This window comes from Cavia porcellus, unplaced genomic scaffold (genome assembly GCF_034190915.1).
Source record: "Cavia porcellus strain 051 isolate PalLab524CR breed Dunkin Hartley unplaced genomic scaffold, mCavPor4.1 scaffold_8, whole genome shotgun sequence".
In the NCBI taxonomy this organism is placed as follows: Eukaryota; Metazoa; Chordata; class Mammalia; order Rodentia; family Caviidae; genus Cavia; species Cavia porcellus.
In genome coordinates this window covers 59,378,962-59,402,566 of record NW_026947491.1, presented here as the reverse complement: position 1 = coordinate 59,402,566, position 23,605 = coordinate 59,378,962, and the positions used below count along the sequence as shown (strand labels likewise).

Sequence of the window (23,605 nt, the reverse complement as noted above, 5' to 3'; positions counted from 1 at the left end):
AGAGTTACCTGACTCATTCGCCTGTCTTTAACCATCCCAGGTACGCCAGACCTTGTCATGAGGTGATGCTCGGTCCTGGTTCTTTGCTCTCCCTATTGCTGTTTTAACCCAGTCACTGAACTCAGACATTCCTAATCACATTCTTTGGCTTTATTATGTCTAAGTTGATTTGTCCCCATGCATGAGTGAGTGTGTCGTGTCTCTGCTCCTGGCAGGATTCTTGTCTGACTGGAGTTTCTAGGCTAGGGGAGTCCTGTCTCATTAGTGTAATCTTGACGTTCTAACCTCATTGCTCTTATTTGTTAGCCATTCCATCCTTTACCACATAAGCATTTTCACCTTGAAATATTTGATGTGCTTTTAAAAGTTGTTAGAATTGGTCCTTTAAAAAGTATAGAAACATAAATGTAACCTAGTGATGCGTTAATAAATGAAAAAGAAGAATCTTATTCTTCACCAATTGCTGTACCACACAGAATGAACCCCTGCTCCATCCCAACTGGGTTCTCCTGCTATGTCCTTTGTTCCCATTCCAGAGAGCTCAAGATTAAAACTCCAGCTTTGTTCCTGATTCCTTTGTCTTTCTTCTGTACTAAGTCTTTCAGCATTTGTACTTCTTTACTCTGTCCTCCTGCCTCCCCCTCCATCTGGGGATGGGGGCGTGGACCATTGCAGTAGGCTTCTGTTTTCCTGCAGCCTTTCTTCAGCTCACTCTCCATACCATCTCAGGAGTGATTTTGCTAAAGCTCATACACGTTTGTGTTATTTTTCAGCTCAAAAATTTCCAGTGACCTTCTGTTGCTTTTGAAATAAAATGTAAACTCCTTCATATGCCTTTCCATTAGTTGGCTCTCTTTGACTTTTCCAACCTCTATTCACCTTTTGTACACAGATATCACACCAAGCTAATTACAGTGGGCTTCTGGGGATTGGAGCCTGTTGCTGCATCTGCAGAGATGCTCTTCTTTTGTAAAACTATACCAAGCACATATCACTGATTGACACAGTCAGCACTGGCCCCACTGAAGCCTTCCCTGACCCAACAAGGAACATCATTTGTTTCTTAGTTCTTTCTCTGAGGGCTTTGGATACTTTTGTTAATGCAGCTCATTAAATCTAACCCTTTCTCTCCCTCCCTCCAATGTGAAGGTTTGGAGATGGAGGCAATGTCTTATTTTCCTCTGCATCCAATGGGCCTGCAAAGGCTCATAGTAGGTATTCAGTAAATTGTTAAATCAATTATGAGTAAGAGAATGAAGATTTCTGACTTGTCTTTTGGAAGCATCAAAGCTTTGAGCAGTGAGCTCAGAGAAAACATGGTAATGACAGATTCTGGTGATTCAATGCACAATAGAAATTCACAGTTGGTTGTTTGACAGCAATTATCATTTGGAGTAAAAGCATGCATTTCCTCTTCTACAACCTCCATTTGAAAGAAGAGCTTTGAAGGGAAAATAAACAACATGAATGTACCCTTATTTTCTTTGGAAGAACAGTGTGCTTCTTTGATGGTCGAAATTCCCAACTGTGAGCACTAAATATCCTTCCCTTCAAATGAACTAATCATCACTCATGCTTTTGGTGGGGCAACCTGCTGCCAGCCTGAAAATGAGGCCTATTAATGATGTTACTCATTTCAAGTCTGTAAATATGAACACAAGGAAAGGAGGACCCCAAGCGCTGCTGCTGGCCATTAATCCACGTTATTAATGGAGTCATTTTTATCAGTGCCAGTTTCTCATCCCCCTAATTGGAGGGGTTCTCAATATTTCATTGTTTACAAGTTAGAAGGTATGTGTGTTTAAAAATAGAAATTCATGAAGAGAAAAAAATATTGGCCTTGGTGCATTTCCTTTCCAAATTTAGTGAGATCAGTTTGAGGGAGGCTAGTTATGGGGGTCTTTCCAATGACATTTCTACTCCAAAAGCTGTGGCCTAATTTAAAAGATGTATAGAAGTGCATGCTAATGTAATTGCCACCATGTCACTGCCTGAAAGCTCCCATTAAGTAGTAGCAGGCTTATGTAAAAGGGCCGCAGAAGAAGGCTCAGGAAATGTGGAAACCAGAGAAAGCCTGGGGGAGTTAGGGATCCTCAGGGAGGTGGAGGTGGAAGGTGGGGGGTTGTGGGATTCTAGGGTCTGAGATTTTCTCTAAGTACTTAGAGGAGTAGAGCAGTGTGCTACATTGTTAATCAAAAGAATGCCCACTTGTTATATTTTAGATGGGGACATAGGTCCTGAGACAAACTAGGATCATATTTAATATTTTATTAGAATCTCAGGTGTCACCCACGAGAGTAGTATGCTTTCATAAGCATATTATGAAAGCATATTATGTCATAAGACACTATTATTTTAAAAGAAACTTTTGCTGGGGATTTAGTTCAGCAGCACAAGTGTCTGCCTGGCAAGCACAGGGTTGTCAGTTCTATCCCTGGTACCAAAAAAAAAAAAAAAAAAATTAGAATAGTTTTGAGTTCATAGAAAGCTTATTAAAATTACAAAGAATTCTCATATATCTTCCTGTTGCACACATGCAAAGCCTCCCCTGTTTTCAATGTCCTCTATCAGAATGGTACATTTATTGTAATTAATGAACTTTTATCTATGGTTGATGTTAGCTTTAACTCCTGGTGTGCATTCTTTTGGTTTTGACATGTGGATGATTATGTTGGATCCCCTAAAAATCCATCACCCTCATCTATTCATGACCTAACCCTGACCATTATGATCCCATCACTGTTTCCTTAGTTTTTCCTCTTCTTAAATAAACATCACATAATTGATACATGTGATAGCAAGCACTTTCAGATTAATATCTTTCACTTAGCCGTGGCATGTAAGTTTCCTTCATGTCCTTTCATGGCTTGATCACTCATTTCTTCTTAGTGCTGAAGTATCTGGATTTTAGCTGCTGAAGGACATCTCTTTTGCTTCAAAAATCTGGCAGTTATGAATAGAGTTGATATACACATCAAGCTGTGCAGGGGTTTATGTGGGTATAAGTTTTTAATTCTTTTGAGGAATGCCAGGGAGAATGATTACTGGATCTAATGGTAAAAATGCATTTTGCTACGAATAAATTGCCAAAGTTTCTTTCAAAGTGGTTGTCCAGTTTTGCATTTCCATCAGCAATGAGTGAGAGTTCCTGTTGCTCTGCTCTTGCATTAGCATCTGGTATTGTTAGTGTTTGCACTTTGCATTCAAATGGGCATGTACATCTTATTGTTTTGTTTTTCAATTCCCTGGTGTCATATGTGAAGCAACTTTTGCCATCTGTATATCTCCCTTGTATATTCTCTCTCTCTCTCTCTCTCTCTCTCTCTCTCTCTCTCTCTCTCTCTCTCTCGGATTTCACTGTGTGGTTCAGGCTGGCCTTGAACTCAACTTTGTAGCCCAGGCTAGCCTCAAATTCAATGAGATTCTCTTGCTTCAGCCTCCAGAATTATAGTGTTGATTTTTTTGAGTTCTTTGTATATTTTGGTTAATTGCTTTTTATCAGAATTGCTTTTTACAAACCTTTTTTTTTCTAGTCTGTGCATTGTCTTTTTGTTTCTTTGTCATTTACAGAATAATTTTACTTTTAGTGAAGTCTAGCTTATAATTTTTCATTTATGGGTTTTGTGTTCAGTATTACATCTCAAAATTCATCATCAAAGAGCTGATATATATATATCAGCTCTTTGATGATGAATTTTGACTATATATATATAGTCAAGACTATAGTCAAAATGACTATATATATATAGTCAAGAAACCTCAAACATTTTAAAGTATATTTGAGGTAAATAAACTGAGATGCAAAGAGCCTCCAAGCTATGAGGAGACTCTAGATCAGTGGTGGAGAATCTATGTCATGCATAGCAGGCTGTGTGAATTACTAAAAGCTCTAAAATGTTTCCCATCACTGCTGTAAATTCATATGTATGCAAAAAATAGAGTGTCCTGTGGTTTTCACTGGGAGCCCAGAGAAGAATGACTATCAATTCACTTTTGCTTCAGGGGAAAAAAACAAAGGGAAAATCAACCCCACCAAGAAACCAACTCCCTAGCCTTTCTGGTAAGCCATACAAACAATGCGGGGTCCAGAAAGGGAAAAGTCAGCACCCGCCATGAGCCTACTGGTGCACCCTTCTAACCCCTCCCTTCATCCCAAAAACTGGCTGGTTCTGAGGACAGGTTGAGTTGACAGCAACTAAGGCACAAAAAAGCAACTAAATGCTTGTATTGTTGGGTTGATTTTGCAGGCCTGAGCACCTACTGGGAGGATGACAGTATGCAATATAGCAAATATCAGGGTTTTCTTCTGCATTGAAGTCCAATATTGTTCTCACTGTTTTGTTGTGTTCTGATAAATTGTTTTGTTTTATTCAATGTGTTGTTTTGACTGTTTTGTTTTGGTTTAATTTTGCTATACCTGATAGAATGGACAACTAATGTGAAGATAACAAGATATACTATGGTAGCTATTGTTTTTTCCTAGTATCCTGATTTGAAGTTCCATACCAGTTTTGCTGCTTTGTTTTGATTGACTTTGTTCTGTTAGATTTTATTATCTTTAAAATAAAAAATAAGTAAAAATTAAAATAAAATAAAAAAATAAGTAAACAAAACAACAACAAAAACAAACATAAAAAAGAAAATCAACCCCACCTTTGTGCCAGAATAGAGTGGCAGAGGTTGGACATTTGAGATGATCCACTGCGGAGTACATGTCTTATCAGAGCTATAAATCAAAGGTCTTCTGTCTTTCCTCCACCTGTTTTAGACGGTTTTTGTTTTTATTATAATGAAATACCTGAGGCTAGGTAACTTCATAAAGAAAAGACATTTGTTTTGTTTATTGGTTCTGGATGTTCAAAGTTGAATGGCTGCATATTATGATAGACATCTTGCTGGCAGCATTTCAAATTGCCATAGGGTATCACATGGCAAGAGATGTACGTATATATGTCTATGTCTTCAAGCCTCTCTCCTTTTAATAAAGCCACCAGGAGTTAATCATGAGGCCTTTACATGGATGATTTTATCATATATTAATCACTTCCGATAGGACCCATCTATGCACACTGTAGTTGGAAAAAGTTTCCAACCTCTTAATTCCTCACAACTGGAGATTAAATTTCAATACATGAAGCCCTGGGCTGCATACTCAGTCTATATCTAAACCATACCACCAACTTAGATTGAATCAAGCACCTTCTTTAGCACTAACCCTTGTGGTGTTAGCTAGAGAAATTGGCTGCATCAAGTAGAAATGGACCCGGGGCTGGATTTGGGGGGAAAAACTGGTTTCATGAAATTGGCAATTCAAGGATCAGATTATTTGTATAATTCTGTTTTTGTCTTGTAGGCTAGATTCTTATCCAGAGAACTCTAAGAATATATAGTTTAAAGTAATCCCCAATCTACAGGAGGCACAATGAACTCAGAAAGATCAGGTACCTTTGATTACACTATCAGGAGTCAGGGTTTAACTTCTGTGGCATTAGGTTCTTCCCGAGAGGAGTCAGCCACCTCTTAAACAGTGTTCCATAGCCAGCGATGCACTTTACTTGCCATGATCTCAATGGATTGTCACAAAGTGCTTATAAAATAACATGTGAGTTTTCACCATAGCTTTTTTATGGGTTTAGGGAAAGCCAGATAAATAATAAATGAAGAAGCCTGATGTTGAATCTGCTTCTGTTTTTCTCCAATCTAGATTTTTCTTTCACTCCTCAGTACAACCACCTGGAGTAGTCTTCTCACCCTCTGCCATTAACCTAGACTGCATTGTAGTACACAGCTTCTTTACAAGGTTGTACAGGTCTCAAAGAAACATATCTTTTTCTATAAACAGGAGATGAAGATGTGGTTTTAAAATTGACTTATTCCTTGGTTTCAAGATAGAATGGAAGGAAGAAAAACAGTAAGCATTGATTTAGAAGCAAGAATATCAACTAAAGTTTAAGAAGTCCCACTCTGAAATAGTCTGGGTCACTTAGCAAGATCTCAAATTACATTTTATGTCATCCTGACCTCAAGTTCAAAATGATACATGAGGCCCTATGCTCGTAACTTTGGATCTGTCTTGGTCTGCCATTTAAATCAATTATCACAGGAAACTTACAAGATCTCTTTCTCTGGAGATTTTTGAAGTTGAGGTAGATAATTTCAGCAGAGAACAGTATACCGCTTAGAAATGAATTAAATGACCTTTTGATATTTTCTAAGCATAAAAATATTTCAGCAATTCTGTACAGTGCTTACGTGTCCCCAAAGTGAGTTTTACAAAAGGTAACTTGTTTCAATTCACAACTAATGTTGATCTCTTGCACAGTCTAATGTTTCTGTGAATATGAGTCTGCATGGAACAAGGATTATTGCAGAATGACAGGAAATTCCAACTTGTCACTCAAATTTGTCATAATAATAATAATACCCTAAACCCTGTACCATTCGCTTCTTTTCCTCATTCCAGCAGGCTTACATGTGTAAATTATTTAGTTGTTACTCTGTCTTGTGGTCTCACACCAACAAATGTGGAAAACAAAAGGCTAAGTAACATGGTAAAAGGTAAATTTGAGTTTTACATACTCTTTCAAAGAAGAGCATATGCATTCTTGATGCGAGATCTTGAAAGGCCATGTGTTTCTGATAGATTGACCTGCATTTGGACTCCACCATGGCCACTTTCCACCTGTGTGACCACAGCAAACTCAGTGACCACTTCGAGTCTTGGGTTTTAAACTGTAAGTGGAAGATGAAATACCTACTTTGAAGTATTGCTTGCGAGGACCCTAAAGCATATATTCATTAGCTAGAGTCAATATGTGACATTTTGAGACTTGGGTTGACAGAATCAACTTGTTTCTTGTCTCATCTTGAGAGAAATTGCTAATGTAAGATATCTCAAAGTCCTTGAGAATATCAATAACATTAACATAATGGTAATGTGAATAAATCAGCATGAGCTAATCAACATTCTTGGGAAAACAGAGCCAAATGTCACCTTGAGGGAGGAAAGTAGCAGCTTTCTGTGCATATCTGAATTTGTCTGTATGGCTAGCTCCAAGTATTTGTGGGAATAAAATTCAGAAATCCCTTCCTTGAAGACATAGCTTCAGATCTGAGCTCTCTGATGAAGGCTAGAGGCAGGTGGGAAGGAAGGTGGATTTTGTGCTACTCACATCCATCATTTTCTATCAGAGTGAAACTACTTTGTTATATTTTATATATTAAGCATCTGTTGCTAAAATTTTGAAAAAATATTGTATTTAAAAAGTTTGGAAGCCACACCAGAAAATTCACTGTGTTTATTTATTTAGAATATAAATAACATACTTCAGGTAGTTTTGTAAAATGAGTACTAGTTTCTGATAGAATTGGATTCCCGGTCAGGGAAACATATGATAGAATTGTGGCATGGCTGAAAAGATAAGAAGTATGAAATATAAATGACCTTTATTTTAAGAATTCGGGGAGAGAGCCCCCGACCCTCTGGGGTCTGCCATGGTCTCCGGGGCTGGCATTCTCTCTGGGGGCTGGCAATCTCTCCGTGGGACACGTGGAGTGCGGGCATATATGTAGCTTAGGTTTGGGTGGAACCTAAGGGGCATTAGTGATGCACAGGTAGCCCATTGGTATTCATTTCATGCCACAGGTAAATTCCTATGGAGCCCCTTGATTCCGTCTCCAAGGCTTTACAGGCTACAGTGTCCCCTCTGGGCCAAAATCCTTTCAGTTTCACTCAGGCGTAGCAGTGTACACAACAAAAAGTTTCTCCATAGTACTTTTCACAGAATTCAGCATTTTTAAGGGGAGTGCTAAAAATGCCCTTACAGTGTATTCAGTGTAAAGCGTATTGTGTCTCCAATGCTCCTCACTGTCTGTGTGTCTATGCCGATGGCCAGTTCTTAAACTTCTTTCACTGATGTAATTGAATCTCATCTCATGTTGAGCCTTCAACTAGTGTGACAGATACAGCCCCAGTAGCAATCAGAAAGAGATGTCACAGCCACTGGCATTTTGGAGGCAGGAGTGTTCTGTCCATAATGATAGGGCAGCTCTCCAAAACTGCACCACTGTGTTTTCAATGACCCTGTCACCAGACAAGAACACTGTACTGAAGTGCCACATCACATCCCTGGTTTCCAGGTAACTCTTCAGGATGTCCAGCTTTTAGATGGTGGTGCTCAGGCACTCCTTCCAGAGACTTGTGCTCCACAGTAAATTCAGAGAATGAGGCCAGACAGCAAAGCAGCTGGTCTAGGTATAGCCCCAATAGAGATGGCAGATGGGTAGGGCAAACCGTACACTGTTGAGGTGCACCCCAGAGGTCCTGTTCACACTTGGCTCCTCACTCATGAGCTGGAAGCAATAGATACCTATGACTTGACTTATTTGCTGCAGGCACTTGGAGCCCTGGGATGTCACGGAGCTGTATGTAAAGGTTGTAAACTTGCAGCCTGAAGGTGTGTGATCCTCTAGCTTGCTATCTGGTGCTAATCAGGAAAGGGGCTGCACCACTTGCTTTCTGTGCTTGGGACATTATCAGTGCATAATGTATGTCTGATTAATGTCTGACAGCTCCAGCATGTCCACTGCACTTCCTTCCTTATAAGAAAAGAACTGAGCCTCAAGTGTGTCTTGAGTGATTTTATTCCTGAGGTCCATGCTTTGCACATTATTTTCTATGCAACTCTTTGAATGCAGGGTGAGGTATGCCTTCATGAAATTGTTGATGCTGTAGGTTTTACAGATCTGTGGGCAGGGCACAGGGACAAGCACTCCATCTGTGGAGCATGCCAAGGGTGTGCAAAGCTACAGTCTCACACAGTCATTTAGCAAGTCCTAGCGGAGGATGCACATGACTATTTTCTCTGTCTTGTCAAACTTCATAGTGGCAGCTCCACTGTCCTCACAGATGGTTCACACATTTCTACATGGTCTGATACCACCATATTCAGGTTCATATTGGGCTCCTCATCTTCTCTCATTTTTTAAAATGGCTCCAAGTTGTCCTGGCTCTGAGGTTCCAATAAAGAAAATGGTGGTCCCTCTCTGTCTGGGAGAGCTGAACAAGGCTTGAGAGTTTGTCATTTGCCAAGAATGGACAACATCCCCAGACCTGGAGCTGGACGAATGCTCTCACAGTGTGTTCAGGCTCATTTTTCCTGTTCATGAAGTAGACGACTTCCCCAGTCTATTGGGAGCAAGTCTGCACTTACCCTGTAGCTTGTTGATTACTGTTCCATTGGTTGCTGGTATTCCCACATCACCTGAGCAGACTTTTCATCCATTACAATTTTACAGTGATCTCCAGAGACCAGTTCATTGCTGGAGAATAGAGATCACAAGCCCTCATGCATCCAGTGCCTCAGGGCTCTTGCAGTAGTGGCCACTCATCTTTTCTCCCCAGCTGCTCCGCTGGACTAACATTTTCTCACCCAAGTCGGCCTACCACATCTGGCAGTGCTGCAGCCCCTGCCCAGACATCACAGGCGCTCTGCTGCTCCCCAGGCCTTGCCAGTCTTTTTCAATCTCTCTTGTTTGTTAAGAGATGCCATAAATATAATATTGTTATGGTGAATATCCTTGGAAATGAATAGTGTGAACTGAAAATTTCACATAAGACTCAAAGAGTTTCATGAAATTGATAAAGCAATGTGGACAAATTGCTCAAATCTAAAGATAGAATTGGACTAGTTAAAATCGAAAATGAAAACTAAACAAGAATAGTGGCATTATAGGCATGTCAAAAGAGAATGATGTGTGCATCATGGGATTAAGAAAGGCCTTTCGAAAACTTAGCTAAGCTCTGGAAAACTTTTACAAAATCTACCTGTTTTAGACTGGGCTTTGAAGTGAAGAGCATTAAATTTTGTTACTGTGTATTTTGTACTATTATATGTATTCCCCATAAGTTTAAATAAGTATTGCCCCTTCTTCAAAATATAAATGTTAATATTTGATCCATTTTTAATTCATTTTCCCAAACCTCTATTTATTCTTATTTCAATTTTATACCATGGAATTCAGCTTCTATTATAAGTAGACTCACTAGAAGTGCCCTTTTCTTGGTATAATTGCACTTGACTAAGGAAGACCCCTGTGTGTCTTGGAAATATTTTAGGAGAAAGTGGACTGCTTATCTGGGTTTGCATAAGGCATTCAACTTGGTGGAGGGGGGAGCTGTTTGTGTGGACCTTATTACATGTAAGGCCACTTGCAATGCGAAAGTCCTCAGAAATCCTCTGAGCTATATCTAATCAAAAAGATCCAGTAAACACAACTGTCAAATAAAAAAGAGCCAGTAAAAGTGACTATCTTGGTGCCATTCAAGGAATAACTAATCATATGGAACAGTCCTAGTGCAGAAGCCTTACCTGAGCCTTCTGCTGAAACAGCACTTTGTGTTCATATTTCTTTTCCCTGTCTAACATTACCTGTTACCTACCCAAAAACAATCTCTCAGAGAATGCCTTTAAACCTTGGTGTGTGTATGGTGGTGAAAATTTATTAGTATATGTTATGTTTTGGTTGAGAGCTAAAATGTCTTACCTAGAACCTCCATAGTGTTTTGAGATTGTGCTCTACTCACCTTGTAAAAATTCCTGACAGACTCAAGACTCTTCTGCTCTGGTTACAATATATCACAGTTAACACTACTAACATTTGAAAACTTGTCAGGTTTGTAGAAAGAATCAGACATTAGGTTTTATGACAGCTGGGGCCCATTTCTGTGTATTCTTCTGGAAAAAACAGAGCTATTAGCAGAATTAGCACTGATTATATTAGGGAATCATCAGGCTCCCCCTTTTAGAGTTTGAGAATAGCATTAGATATGTATTCTGATTTACATGTTGAGTAATTGTTAAGAATTTTAGTCCAAACATAGCAATAAAAACATGCATTTATGTGTTGGAGCAGAAAAGGAGAGAGGATTGTACTCCCACTGAAATCCATTGAGAACTCTTTTTCCCTGAGTCCTGTACCAGAGTGCTGTAAATGCCAGGCTGTTAAGAAATGATTTTTCTATTATTATAGATGGTGTTTACTGAATAAGTACTTAATTTCCCATATTGTTTTATTAAATATTTCAATTTTGGGGGGTAGGGTCAAAGTACAAAATCTTAATTTGTCTGCTTTTATGCTGCAGAAATATGGGGTGTGCCAGGTACTAGAAGAGTATATACTAAATTCTGATGAGAAACATAAATCCTGGTGAAGGTGTAATTTTTTATTAGCCAATATTCTAGCAAGAGAAAATTTAAATGATCAGTGATCACTTTTTATCTGAAAATGTTAATGTGCAAAGCATTTTACTAGACATTATTGAATTATTTACCAAATAGAAATCTAGAAATTTCCCTCCTTAAGGAATTTGCATTTCCCAAAACAAATACAAACATAGCAACTTGAGAATCATTATCAACATATACTGAAGAACACATAATTGTTTAAAAATCTTTTTATCCCTTAGCATCCTGAGAAGTTTTCATATTCAATAGATTTACTTGTCTGAGGACAAATAATCAGATAACTGTAGAGAATTAAAGACTGCAAACACATTACAACATCATATTGTTCAATCCTCTCATTTCACAGGTGAGAAAATGCATCTAAAAAGATTAAGGACTCTTCAGGAACTAGTTACCAGATCTTTTTTTCGGTGAGAGACCTATTTCTGCATCGCTGGTTTTGGTTTTATAAAAGGAATGGCATGTTGACCTTTGTAACCTTCCACAGATATCCTGAGAAAGTGTATAGTTTTGTCAGCCATAAAGGCATTCTAGTTGAAAATAAGAACATAGAATGATGTAGCTACCTTCTGACAGCTATTCTGCTTCTGTGCATGTTGCACTATTTCCTTGGGGCTTTTGTAAGTCACTGACAGTTAATAAACTTTATTTCTTCCTAGCCCACCTACAGTATTCTATTGCATGGTGCTTCCCGTATTTCAGGTAATAGAAAAGAAAGGAGGTAACATTTATTGGGATGCTATTACACAAACACACACAAAATAGATGTGGTACCACCACTTGACCTTACTATTCTCTCAGATCAAGGTAAGAGAGGATTGTGATCTAAGTGATTTTCTTAGTATGAACGTAGGTGATCAAGGGTGTTACACAACTGACTGGGCTAGAGTAGGATATTCACTTTTTGTTGGATCTCATATTTGTTTCCATCAAGCCAGGAGAGTTGGTAATGATTCCAAGGTTCATTTATTTCCAAAACCCCAGAACAGTGAGAGATATCAAATTACAATTGCCCCAATTTCTCTAGGGAGCCTAGTGAGCATCGGTGAAAATTAAGGCATAACTTTGGCTAAACTGTATTGACAAAGGTAATATATATTTTATCTTTGCAAAATGACACGTAAGTTTTTCTCAACCTAAATTATAAATTGTAAACATAATCTCAAGAAGTATTCTTTATTTTTGTGTCAGAAAATAAGTTGGGAGAAACTCTCTACAATCATGCATATTTCTGATGTTTCTCTACAATTAGGCGTGTTTCTTGATGTTTCTGAGGTGAGAACTCATGGTATCTATAAAGCTATAACAGTTTTAAAGATGTTTAATCATCCATAGCTTTCTATATTTTGGTTGAGATACAGACTTTTTCCTCATTTTTATTGTACTCATTATCTTTTTTTTTTTTTTTTTTTTGGTACTGGGGATCGAACTCACAACTGTGTGCTTGCAAGGCAGGTGCTTATGCTACTGAGCTAAATCCCCAGCCCTGTACTCATTATCTTAATAATTGTAACGGATTAGTAACTGATAGTCAACTTACATACTAGCTGAATTGAATCAGAATGGTGCTAAGCATGGATGGCCCACCTGAGGACTGTTGTCAGCATAAAAAGGAGACCTAGAGAGGAAGAGTTTTGTGGTTCTCCTAAGTGTTATTGTTGTTTGGAGCCATTGGTTCTCCTGGAGGAAGCTTGTCATTTTGGCTCCCATGATATGACTCAACTGTTATGGTCAGAGGAACTCGGGACCTTGTTGCTGAGAATGGCTGCGATTCAGTTTGCAGGGAGCTTTGGTTCTTGCTTTGAGCATCACTTCCTGGCTCTGGAGGGGAAGATGTGTGCTGTTTAATCTCCAGAAGAAGTTTGTCACTCTGGCTTCTTGACATGTACTTGGTTGTTATTATCAGGAGCTTGGGACTTCATTGTTGCGGAGGATGGCTGTGAAACTTTTTGGGGAAGCTCTGGCCCTTATTTTAAGTGTTACTTCTTAGCTGCAGTTCAGATCCTCAGCCTGCCAACACAGATTCTTCACGCCACTGGCAGAGACTTTCTAGTTTCCACCACTGACCTTTGGACTTTCCTAGCACAGATCCATTAAATAGACTTGCATTAGTCATTATTGTGGGCTGTAGGTTTTTGGCTGAACTTAAGCAGGTTATAGCCATGGGATATAGGCACTCAGTTGAGTTCTTCTAGGTCTTGAATGTTGTAGACAGATTTCTTGCACTGTCTTTAACTCTTGGGTTACCAAAATAAACAATACTATAAATTTTCTATCCTATATTGAATTATTTTCCTTGCAACCCCTGACTATAACAATGGTAAATTTTAAAAAGTATCAAATAAAAGGTTTTACTAAATTTTAATTGTCCCGATCAAGTTTATAATTTTAATATACATGCTAGAATAAGATTAGACTGAGCTTATCTTCTAAAAATAGACAATATTTTTTTCCTTGTGATTTTCAATATTTACTTATAATGCACCTGCATCATTTGTTGTAAGTGGTAGGAATTTGTGGAGTTATGTAATCTTTGTTTCAAATACTGAGTTCATTATCTAGTGAATATTTAACAGATAAGTTCATAAATATTGGATCTGTGAAATGAGATTACTGTAATGACCTGATTAACTGCTGTAAGAAGAAAATAATCCACCTCCCTTGCCAACATCACAGGACTGGAGATTGAACTTAGTGGCTCATACATGCTAGGCAAGTGCTCTGCCACTGGGCTGTATGCTTAACCTTCTTAAGTTTTTATTTTGAGATTGTGTTTTGCTGTGTTTCCCAGGTTGGCCTCTAAATTGTGACCATTCTGCATGAGCCTCCTGAGTAGCAGGGATTACAAGGGTATGCTACTGTGCCTGAAAAAAAACAAGATTTTGATGGCACCTCTTTTTACAATCAATACACAGGAAATAGGAACCTATCAGAAGTCAAACTCTGAGCTATATAGGAAAATAAAAATGGATAAAGTACTGGATATTGACCAAAGTAGAGATTATTTCTAGGGAAGACAAGGAGGTCTTGATTATAGCAGAGAATAATAGTCATACAACAAAGTCAGTGAAAGAAGACTGGTTAATTTTTTCACTAATTCTTTGCCAGAAGAAACTCCCAACTTTTCACTAGACATATGGTCAACTATCTAGCAAAACCATGTTTCCCATCTTCAGTTGCAATGAAATAGAGCCATAAAATAATAGCATTTGAGCAGAAGTGAAAAGTTCCAATTACTGGTCCTGTTCTTAAATGGACACACTATTGTCTGTTTTCTTCCAGTGGGCTGGAATTTGGCCATGGTTGTGGTAAGTCATGGTCACAGGGTAATAGACCAAAGCCGATAAAAGGTACCAAACTCTGGATGATCTCATGTAGCAGTGTCCCCTCAGCTCTTCTGTCTACCCCCTAGACACAATATACCAATCAGATCTTAAAATGAAAAAGAAATAAGCCTCTTCTCTTGGTTAAGTCATTCTTTCTCATTTGTTAAAGCAACTGAGCCATTATTCTGTCTAGTTAGCAATTGCACATTATAATGATTCCCAAGCACTGGCCCCTGGAAGGCAGCTGAACCTTAGGCAAAGCTTGTTGCAAAAGGGAATCCCTGAGCTGAGTTTTGGAGGATTGCTGTGATGGGGAGAAACTCCACCCTGTGCAATTCTGACACTCCCCTTTTAGGACTTTGCACTTTGAGGGTCTTTGGTCTCATGTCTCACATGAGATTTAATTTGTCCTTTGTTAATTACAGAAAATGGTATTCATTATTTAAACAAGTATGTATGGAAAACTTATTGAATACATACAAAAAAGATGTAAATGTCCAGCATAGGTCCACCTTACTGATTTTATTTTACTTTTTTTCTATCAACTGTCATTTCCCTACCTCTCAAAAATAAACTGCCCCAAGATACTGTCAATGTCTGCTTTTTGTTTTATGCTCAATCACTAGTACTCAGTGCAGCTGGACATATAGTATTCAGGATGTTCTTCACTGAAGTAGTAAAATATTATAAAAATAGTAAATAATGCACATAGAAATAACATGCTATACACTTACCATATAACAATTAAAATGGCAGTTTTATATTGAACTCACACTTAAGTGAGCAGATAATTACGCTGTGTAAGAATTGCTATGATGAAATTGAATGAAAACTAAAAGAAGCATCTCTTCAGTAAAATATCTCCATAGTAATCAAATAAATCATTTAAATATCTCTTTCTATGAGTCATTCTTCAGGACCTTCGCGTGTTCATGTAATCCGCCCAATCCTATAAACTGGTACTGTTATATATCTTCACTTGTAGGTAAGGAAACAGCACATAAAGGCTAGGTAGCATGCTGTCAGCCACATTGCTGAAATGGAATTTATAGATTGTATAACTATATGTGCAATATGAATACATAATATATATGCTATATATATATATATATATATATATATATATATATTCTAAGCCATATCCCTCAAACCCATTGCACTACTATCATCATTCCCAACTTAATAAACAGTTATCTTTCCATTAGTATATACCCAAAACTTGCAAGTCATCTTTGATTCTTGTCTCAATCAGAACCCTTTTTCTATTCATGCCATTTCTCATAATCAGAATGATCATACTTCATATGAGTAAAATCGTGCCACTTCCCTACTTCAAATTTCAGTGTGTTCTCTGTGCCCTAAACAAATGTGTAATGGAACTCCACATCCTTATCCGAGCCTATAAACTGTGGTTGAGCTGCCCACTCCCTGCCTCTGTAGCTTCTCACATTACTCTCCATGGAGGCTGTCTCTCTGTCCCTGGCACAATGCCAAGCTCTTTGTCCTTCCTGTTTACTCTGTGCATGGATGAATCCCTTTGTCTTATTTATTTCTGCTTAAGTTTTGTCACCCTCTGGTACAGATTTCTAACTCTTAGAGTCATTTTCTGTCATATCATGCTACTTCTCACTATTAGATACGTGCTTGTTTTGTGTTACCTGTTTTCTCTGGTCTAGAATATGACCTCCTGAGCATGGGGAGAATTGTATCCACATACACTGCTCTGTCCTCACAGTGTAAGAGAACCTGACCCAAAAGCACGTAGCAAACATTTATCTGTTGAATGAAGCAGACTAGATTGGGTAAACAGTTCCAAGAAAAGGAAAAGCTCACAAGTACTTTAAAATGTTTGATATCAAACCACACAAGCATGGCTATAAACAGTAGGTAGGATTGGGGGTCGGTCTAAAATAGCTTTAAGACACAAAGGCCAAGAAGGTAAGCAAGGTGAATCCTATGCCAAAGCATTTAAAAGAAGAGAAAGAAAAAAAAAAAAAACTTAAAATTAGATTAGTCGTGAAAACTGGTAAAAGGAGTGAGACTGTAGAAAAATACATTAAATATCAAGAAAATGTTTCGTCAGCCAGATGAATCAATGAAAAGCCTGAGCTTTTTAGAAATACAGTGCTTTGGTAAACCAACCACCCACGTAATGAAGAAAGAAACCGAAATAGATGAATAACTGTGTGCCATTTAAAAATAGACTTCTCTTGCTCTCTAAAAAACCTGAAAGAACACGTGGAGGAGGTGAGGGGAACAGAAGGAATTTCTAGGAAATAGAAGCCATTAGGTAATATGTTCTTCAGAACCGTCATGTGGAGCTTAAATGGATCCCATGAAGTTTCAGAATTGCCTTTAAAAAACTCATGATCACTTCTTGAAAGCACCTAGCTATATAAAAATAATAACATCTTATTGCTGGAAGAGACTTGCTAGTCTAAATCTTTCTTCCTAAGACACGTTACACCTTTAAAGAGAAAGATGAATTCTTATATAATGAGCATTTTTTAAACGATTATAATATTCAGATGACACACTTTAGTATTTAAAATTTGGCGATGATTTCTAAGCTTTTATTTTTACACTCCTGTGCCCATTCCACAGTGAGCTACTAAATTAATATATTAATTAATTCAGTATAGTGGTAAATAGAAAAAGCAGTCTTCAAAAGCTGAAAAAATAACCTTAGTTATGTGAGCCTTTTGAAACTTAATATATTTGAATCTCTGAATAAGTGCCTGACATTTCATTTTGCAAGAAGTCTAAACAACCACAATAAATTTACAAATGCAGACATGCCACAGTTAAATTTCATTTCACGCTCAGTAAGCAAACACTATCAAACTCTAAACACTGTCCTCCACTGTCTTTTTAACTCAAAATCTTGTCTTCAGTGGAGGGTCGGCCTTGAAATAGTTCACAGATAGAGGAATTTGCTTAGATGATTCCTCATTTTTAGACCAACAAAGTTAATTTGTATATATTGCTGTTTAAGCGGATGACTATGCTTTATATAATAAACAACCGAAATAATTAGTGGGCAGAAACCAAATTGGACAGAACCAAATTAGAAATTCAAATAGAAATTATTCAGGAAAAACTCTTTTTAGTTAATGAGCATTTATTTTCTGTGTTTTGGGATGGATGTTTCAGGGCTGAATGGGAGGTGGGAGAATGCCAAAATTTTGTGAAATAAGAGACAAACACACACTGGAAATTTGTCCTGTACAATTCTTAAATACTCATATGAATAAATATTTTTGGAAGTGAAAGCCTGAGTGTAGAGGTTAAAACTGCTTTATACACATAAGTACTTTTCACAAATTTTAGTATACAACGAACATATGAACTTTTCTTGTGATGTCTACCTGTCTACTTTTTTGTTTTCTGTCTCTTGTAAGGAATATCCTTAGATCATCTCTTAAATTCAAAAATTACCTACTAGTAGTGGCTAAAAAACGGAACTGCATCTTTGATTGTAGTTAAACCCTCAAACATACTTCTTTATATAAATATTACTAAACATATATTTAAATAAATTATTATTAAGATAGTTTGTGATTATGTATGCATGAGTCCCGTGATCTATGGATTTCATTAGCAAAGAGGGGTATTACAAATCATTTGCTACAGTAAAGTGTTGTTGCATCTGGCGGGAATAAGAATAGAATCATTGCCAGAGACCAAAATGCTGCTCTTCACTTCTCATTCTGTCATCCTCAGTGTGTCACTCACAGGTTATAGGAAGGTTCCTTCGGGTTTTGTCATCACCTGAAGACACAGCCATCTCAAAGGTCCAGATTATTTTATGTCTTAAATATTTCTTTGATATATGGTATGTTTCATAGTGCTTCTCAGGAAATAATATAATATTCAATGTAAACATGCACAGCAAGGCCCCGCCTTTAATGATGTAGGAGAGGTTGTGAGTTGAACTTTTCGTCTCAATATTTTTTCCACTCTGTGCCTACAAGAAGATGGAAAATCCAGTTCAGAAGCCATGAAGGCCGTACAAAGGCTGTAGCCTACTTCCCAAATGAAAAAGCTAATGTTGGTTGAAATACATCTTGTTAAATAATTCTACCTCTTATTTTCTCATGTGACTATATTTTTCTAGGAAATTTAATAATATAGTGTAGCAAACATTTAGCTCAAGTAAAGCCAATTTGTTGTAATGGTCAGGTTTCTTTACATGAAAACGTAGGGATATTTTCATTTTCTTTAATTAGTTGTTGGGTACTGGCTTGTCAGGTCAGCACCTCAACCATGGTCCATCAGTATAAATGCCTGCAGGGGCCAAGAGCTAACTGACTGAAAGGACTGGGGTCATGACAAGGGAATGTTGCTAAGTGGAAAGCACATAATAATTTATGGATGGCAGCCACCACTCAGCGGTAATCAATAGTTGCCATATGGACCTGAGTCCAGAGTTGCCAGATCTTTTGTTACTTCAAAACTAAATGTCTGATTTACTTATGAAATCTCCTGATTTTTACATGTTGGCCCAATTTTGAAAAACAGACAAATAACAACAAAACCCCAAACACTTGTATGACCCAAGCAAAACATGTTTATGGAGATACTTGAGCTGTGAATTGCCATTTGCAACCTCTAAACTGCCCATCTGTTTGGAAAGTAGACTGCAGTAATTGGTAAAGAGCACTACTTAGCAGTATTTATGTCATGCAGGGAAGGAGTTTTTCTCTCTCTGGAAAAGTAGTTCACTTTACGGAGCGGACTTGAACTATGTTGTACTAATTTGAAGATTGTTGTGGGGTGTTTATTAGTCAACCATTCCATAACAGCAAATTCTTACAGATTTTATGTTAGTCTTCCATTGCTAAACTTCAAACATTTTGTATAAAACATGGGGAAATTCAGAAGTATCTGCCCAACACAAATGAGAAAAGGATTTTGTTCATGTTTCCCACCCTTGAAACAGAACGCTAAGTGTCTTTTCTGTCTTGTTTGTGCCCATGCTTCCTCTCTCTCACAGCATATCTATTGCTGCATCTCTCATTCTTTGTGATTCAAGTCAATGCCTCTAGTAACAGCTTCCCTGTCTCTATTTTCCAAGCTTGTTTGGTTTTTAAAAGTCTGTCACACTCTCTCCATTCCCCTCTAAGTAGAAAGACAACTTTTAAACTCAGGTTCAGCACCACAACTCCATTTTGTATAAAATTAGATACTGTGGGCTCGGGATTTAGCTCAGTGGCCTAAGCACCTGCCTTGCAAGCAGGTGGTTGTGAGTTCAATCCCCAGTACGGATTAAAAAAAAAAAAAAATTAGATACTGTAATCTCCCAAATAAAATCTTTTACAAATTTCCAAGTAATAGAAATATGCTTAACCACAATCTAATTTCTGCAAACATATAGGTATATGGATAATTTTACTATGCAGTGGTTCTTTTTTAAAAGTGGTTTCATACCACTGTTTGAGAAAATCAATCTTTGTAAATACTAAAATTAAAAATCTATAAGCTCTAGTGGAATGTTTAAATGCTTTATAGGAAGTATCTTCTTTCCGTTTTACCTGTCCTTTCCTCACCCAACTGATATAATGGTACCTCATTTAAAAAAATTAAGATTAAAAGATTATATGTTATTGTTATCATTTATGTAGTGATCTATTCAAAATCTAGATTCCACAACTTCCATTTTCTGTGTCATTATTTTTTATTTGTTTCAGTTAGTTTCAGTTGAAGGAGTCAGAATAATAAAGTGTTTGAAACCTAGACAAGTGATTTCTTTTGTTTAAAAATGTGCGTAAAACATTTTATAGCACCTTATTGTCTGCATCATTAAGTTTGTATTTCTCTTCTCAAACTCTTAACACAGAAAATGGAAACTCTCTAGGAACAGAAGTTCATGGAACAATTGAAAGTAATGTTTCAGATCTAAAATGTTCTTGGCGAGCCGGGTATTTAGCTCAGTCGCATGAGGACCTGCTTGATCCCCGGTATCAGAAATAAAAATAAATAAATAAAATGTTCTTGGCTGGTTAATAAATTTCTCTCTACTTAACCATTAGCATTTATATCAGAAAAGTATAGAAGTCTAAATCTAGAAGGTAAAAAAAAAAAATTGAGAGTCTATAACAGGTGGTGCAAAGTGCAGTTAGTTGCCACTAGGGTGGTACCACAAACTTGTTATTAAATAGGTATTGAAAGACCTTCATACAGTAAGAACCATTTAAAAAATTACATTTCTCAGAACATGATACTGCATGGTATCATTAACTTACTAGGTACTATGGTACATAGTACTATGATACTGTGGTACTAGGTACTATGCTGACATGTTTGATTGATTATATTGTAAACAGAATTTTTCTTTGGTTTTAAAAATTCCAGGGCTGGGGAATTTAGCTCAGTGGCATAGGTACCTGCCTTGCAAGCGCGAGGTCCTGAATTCGATCCCTGATACCCCCCCCCCCAAATTCCAGTATACTTAAAGACTAGAAGAAGAAAGTAACTGTAGAGAAAAAAAGATCATTCATGATCAACACTTACCTGTCTAGCTTTTAGGGTACTTCTGTCATCTAGTCTCAAGTGTTCCTAATTGTTGTACTGAAATATTTTTGAGTTTGTAATTTTTAAAGATAAAAGATAAACAGAATGTGAGTTTACTTTTAAAGTCTTCTCTCATTTACATTTCACCAAGAAAGAGTAAGTTTGATGTACACTTCAGCCTATTTGTTTTTGTATGTATTTTTGAAGTGTTAACATCTCAACTAAGTTCCTATTTGAGTTCATTTGTGAGTTAGATTATTTCTATTTCATTTCCCTGAAACCATGCGGTTTCTTTTATTTGCTGATTGTGGGACGATGTTACTAAGCCTATGAGAAGCTTCTCTGTGAAGTGCATTTTAATATTTAGATCAAACCGCGATTGGAATACATTAATGCCCAGTGGGTAAACGTATCATTTGAAAGCAGCTGCTGAGCCTTCTCCCTGCTGCTCCAATTAACACATGCACCACACTCTAGTCAGCAAGAGGGCTGTGCGTGTGGGTGAAACCACTTTGCTGCTCATTAATATGATATGCAAAAGAGCACGAAGGGTTAATCAGCCTTCCCCTCCCAGAACAATCGCTTTCCTAGAAGTTTCCCAAGCACCAGCTGTGCTTTGCGATTAGCGGTGTCAAGTTTCTGGGGTAGTGTTAGCGGGTTGGATAAACTCGCTTCAGTCTGTAGTTTTGGTTCAGTCCATTGACTAACGTGTTCCCCGCCCCGCTCTTCTGCTGCGCCCCGCCCCTGGCTATGGAGACTTCGGATAGTGACATTCTAGCGCTGGGGCTCATCTGGAGTCCGCTGAATCTCTTGAACTTTTGCTTTATTTTGAAACAAATTGAAGTCCCAAACTCTAGTCCTTCGTTGATTTTTTTCTTTTAGCCTTTCATTATCATTTCACTTAGTCTTTCCTCCTTCCTTTTTATTTTAAATTGCAGATTTCACAATTTATTGAGCTGAGTGAGAAATCTTATCAATGTAAAGCCACTTCACTCTGGTTTTTCCCCTCCCATGGGTAAAATCCCGGCGTAAATGGTAGCACAGCGGCAGGCAGGAGAGTAGCGTGCCCTGGTCCCCAGGCCGTCGGTCATTCATGCTCCGCTGGCTTCCCAAGCAGCCAGGCTGTTGCTGTGCTCTGCTGCTGGCTGAGCCAGGCTGCGCGGTGGAGAAGAGATGGACCGCTTCTTGGGTTTTGTCAAGCAGATACGAAGATCTAGGAGAAGAAAGGGAAAAAAGTACCGACCAGAAGAGGATTACCACGAGGGCTATGAGGATGTCTATTATTACGCTTCAGAGCATTTTCGAAGTAAGCGCTCCTCTCCATCCTCCTCTCCTGTTCCTTCTGACAGGCTGGGGCAAACAATAAACCTTGTGTGCAGCTTTAATCTTAAATGCAAAGGTTTTCCAGATGGTGTTCCCTGTGAGCAATCTGTAAGTACTGAAGTGCTTCATTTTGCTTGATGTTTTGCAATAATAGCCATCATATAGATTCTAGAGTGTAACTTCCCAACATCTGTACACACGGATAATATTGTGGATGTAATTCAGTGATTTTGTTGTTTTAACGAGATATGCAAAAAAGTATCTTGCAAATCTAATGATAGGTGGTTAGTTATAGTTGTTGTTTTTCAACAATTTTGTGTGTGTTCTGTACTCTTCCTCTTTCAAAATGGGATGGCTGGCTCATTTGGAAGAAATAATTGACTATGTTAAAGATGATGCTGATAAAGCTACAAACTTCAATGCAGTTAGCTGTGATTAATCTGAGGTGTTGTTTGTACAGGAAGTTCAAATGCTTTTATCCAACGCATTTTTAAAATTTGGTTATTAAATTAAGGGAGTTCTTTTACTCGTCAGCTGTAAGCGTGATACCTGTAGAATAAAATACCATATTGAGACATTTGTAAATTTGCTTATCCAGAGCAAAGAACTAGAATTTTTCTTGCACCTGTCATTGCTTTAAATTTCTAGTGAGATTTAGACAGGTCCCAGTAGATTTGAAATGCCCAGAAATGCCTCAGGGTGCAGAGGGAAATCAGCTACATGCTGAAATTACTGAGTTTATGTTCCCCAAATAGGAGTAAGGAGAAGATGGTTATTTATGACACACATTATAAAAATTATTTTTTATCTTTTCAAATAAGCATCTTTGTAAACCTGTGCTTCAACTCCAATTTTCTTGATCTTTTGATGTCCAATCACAAATATATCCCATTTACGACTTCTGAGTATTATATAATAAATAATTTAGACATTGAAAGACATGAGAATTAGTTCAAAAAGTCAGAAATTCTGCTGTGATTGATGAAGGCTGAAGGTTGAAAGTTTATATGGTGGCAATAACACAGTAATGCAAAACTGTAAGACTTCGATATTTACTGTGCTACTCTTACAGGGTAGTCTCCAAGCTTCAGGGATATTTCTCTTTATAATGCTTCAACATGAATAATCTGTTCTAATGTAGTGAGTCTTTGTCTCCTAGATTTAGTTTCCATAATATATTCTACAATTTAACTAAGA

At 37.6% G+C, this 23,605-nt stretch overlaps 1 protein-coding gene across 11 annotated transcripts in view; it reads left to right on the top strand.

Moving 5' to 3' along the window:
* The window catches only part of Grip1 (glutamate receptor interacting protein 1), a 633,384-nt gene that overhangs the window by 230,490 nt on the left and 379,289 nt on the right, over positions 1-23,605 (top strand). For 5 of the 11 annotated variants that reach the window (XM_063255089.1, XM_063255092.1, XM_063255090.1 and 2 more), the window contains exon 1: positions 3,765-22,391. The exons of 3 other annotated variants lie outside the window; for them this stretch is intronic. In XM_063255089.1, coding sequence (XP_063111159.1) covers positions 22,259-22,391 — 133 coding nt within the window. In that variant the 5' untranslated portion in view covers positions 3,765-22,258. Of the gene's footprint in view, positions 1-3,764; positions 22,392-23,605 lie in introns of those variants that run through there. 3 more of the 11 variants (XM_063255096.1, XM_063255095.1, XM_063255087.1) reach the window with 1 other exon arrangement.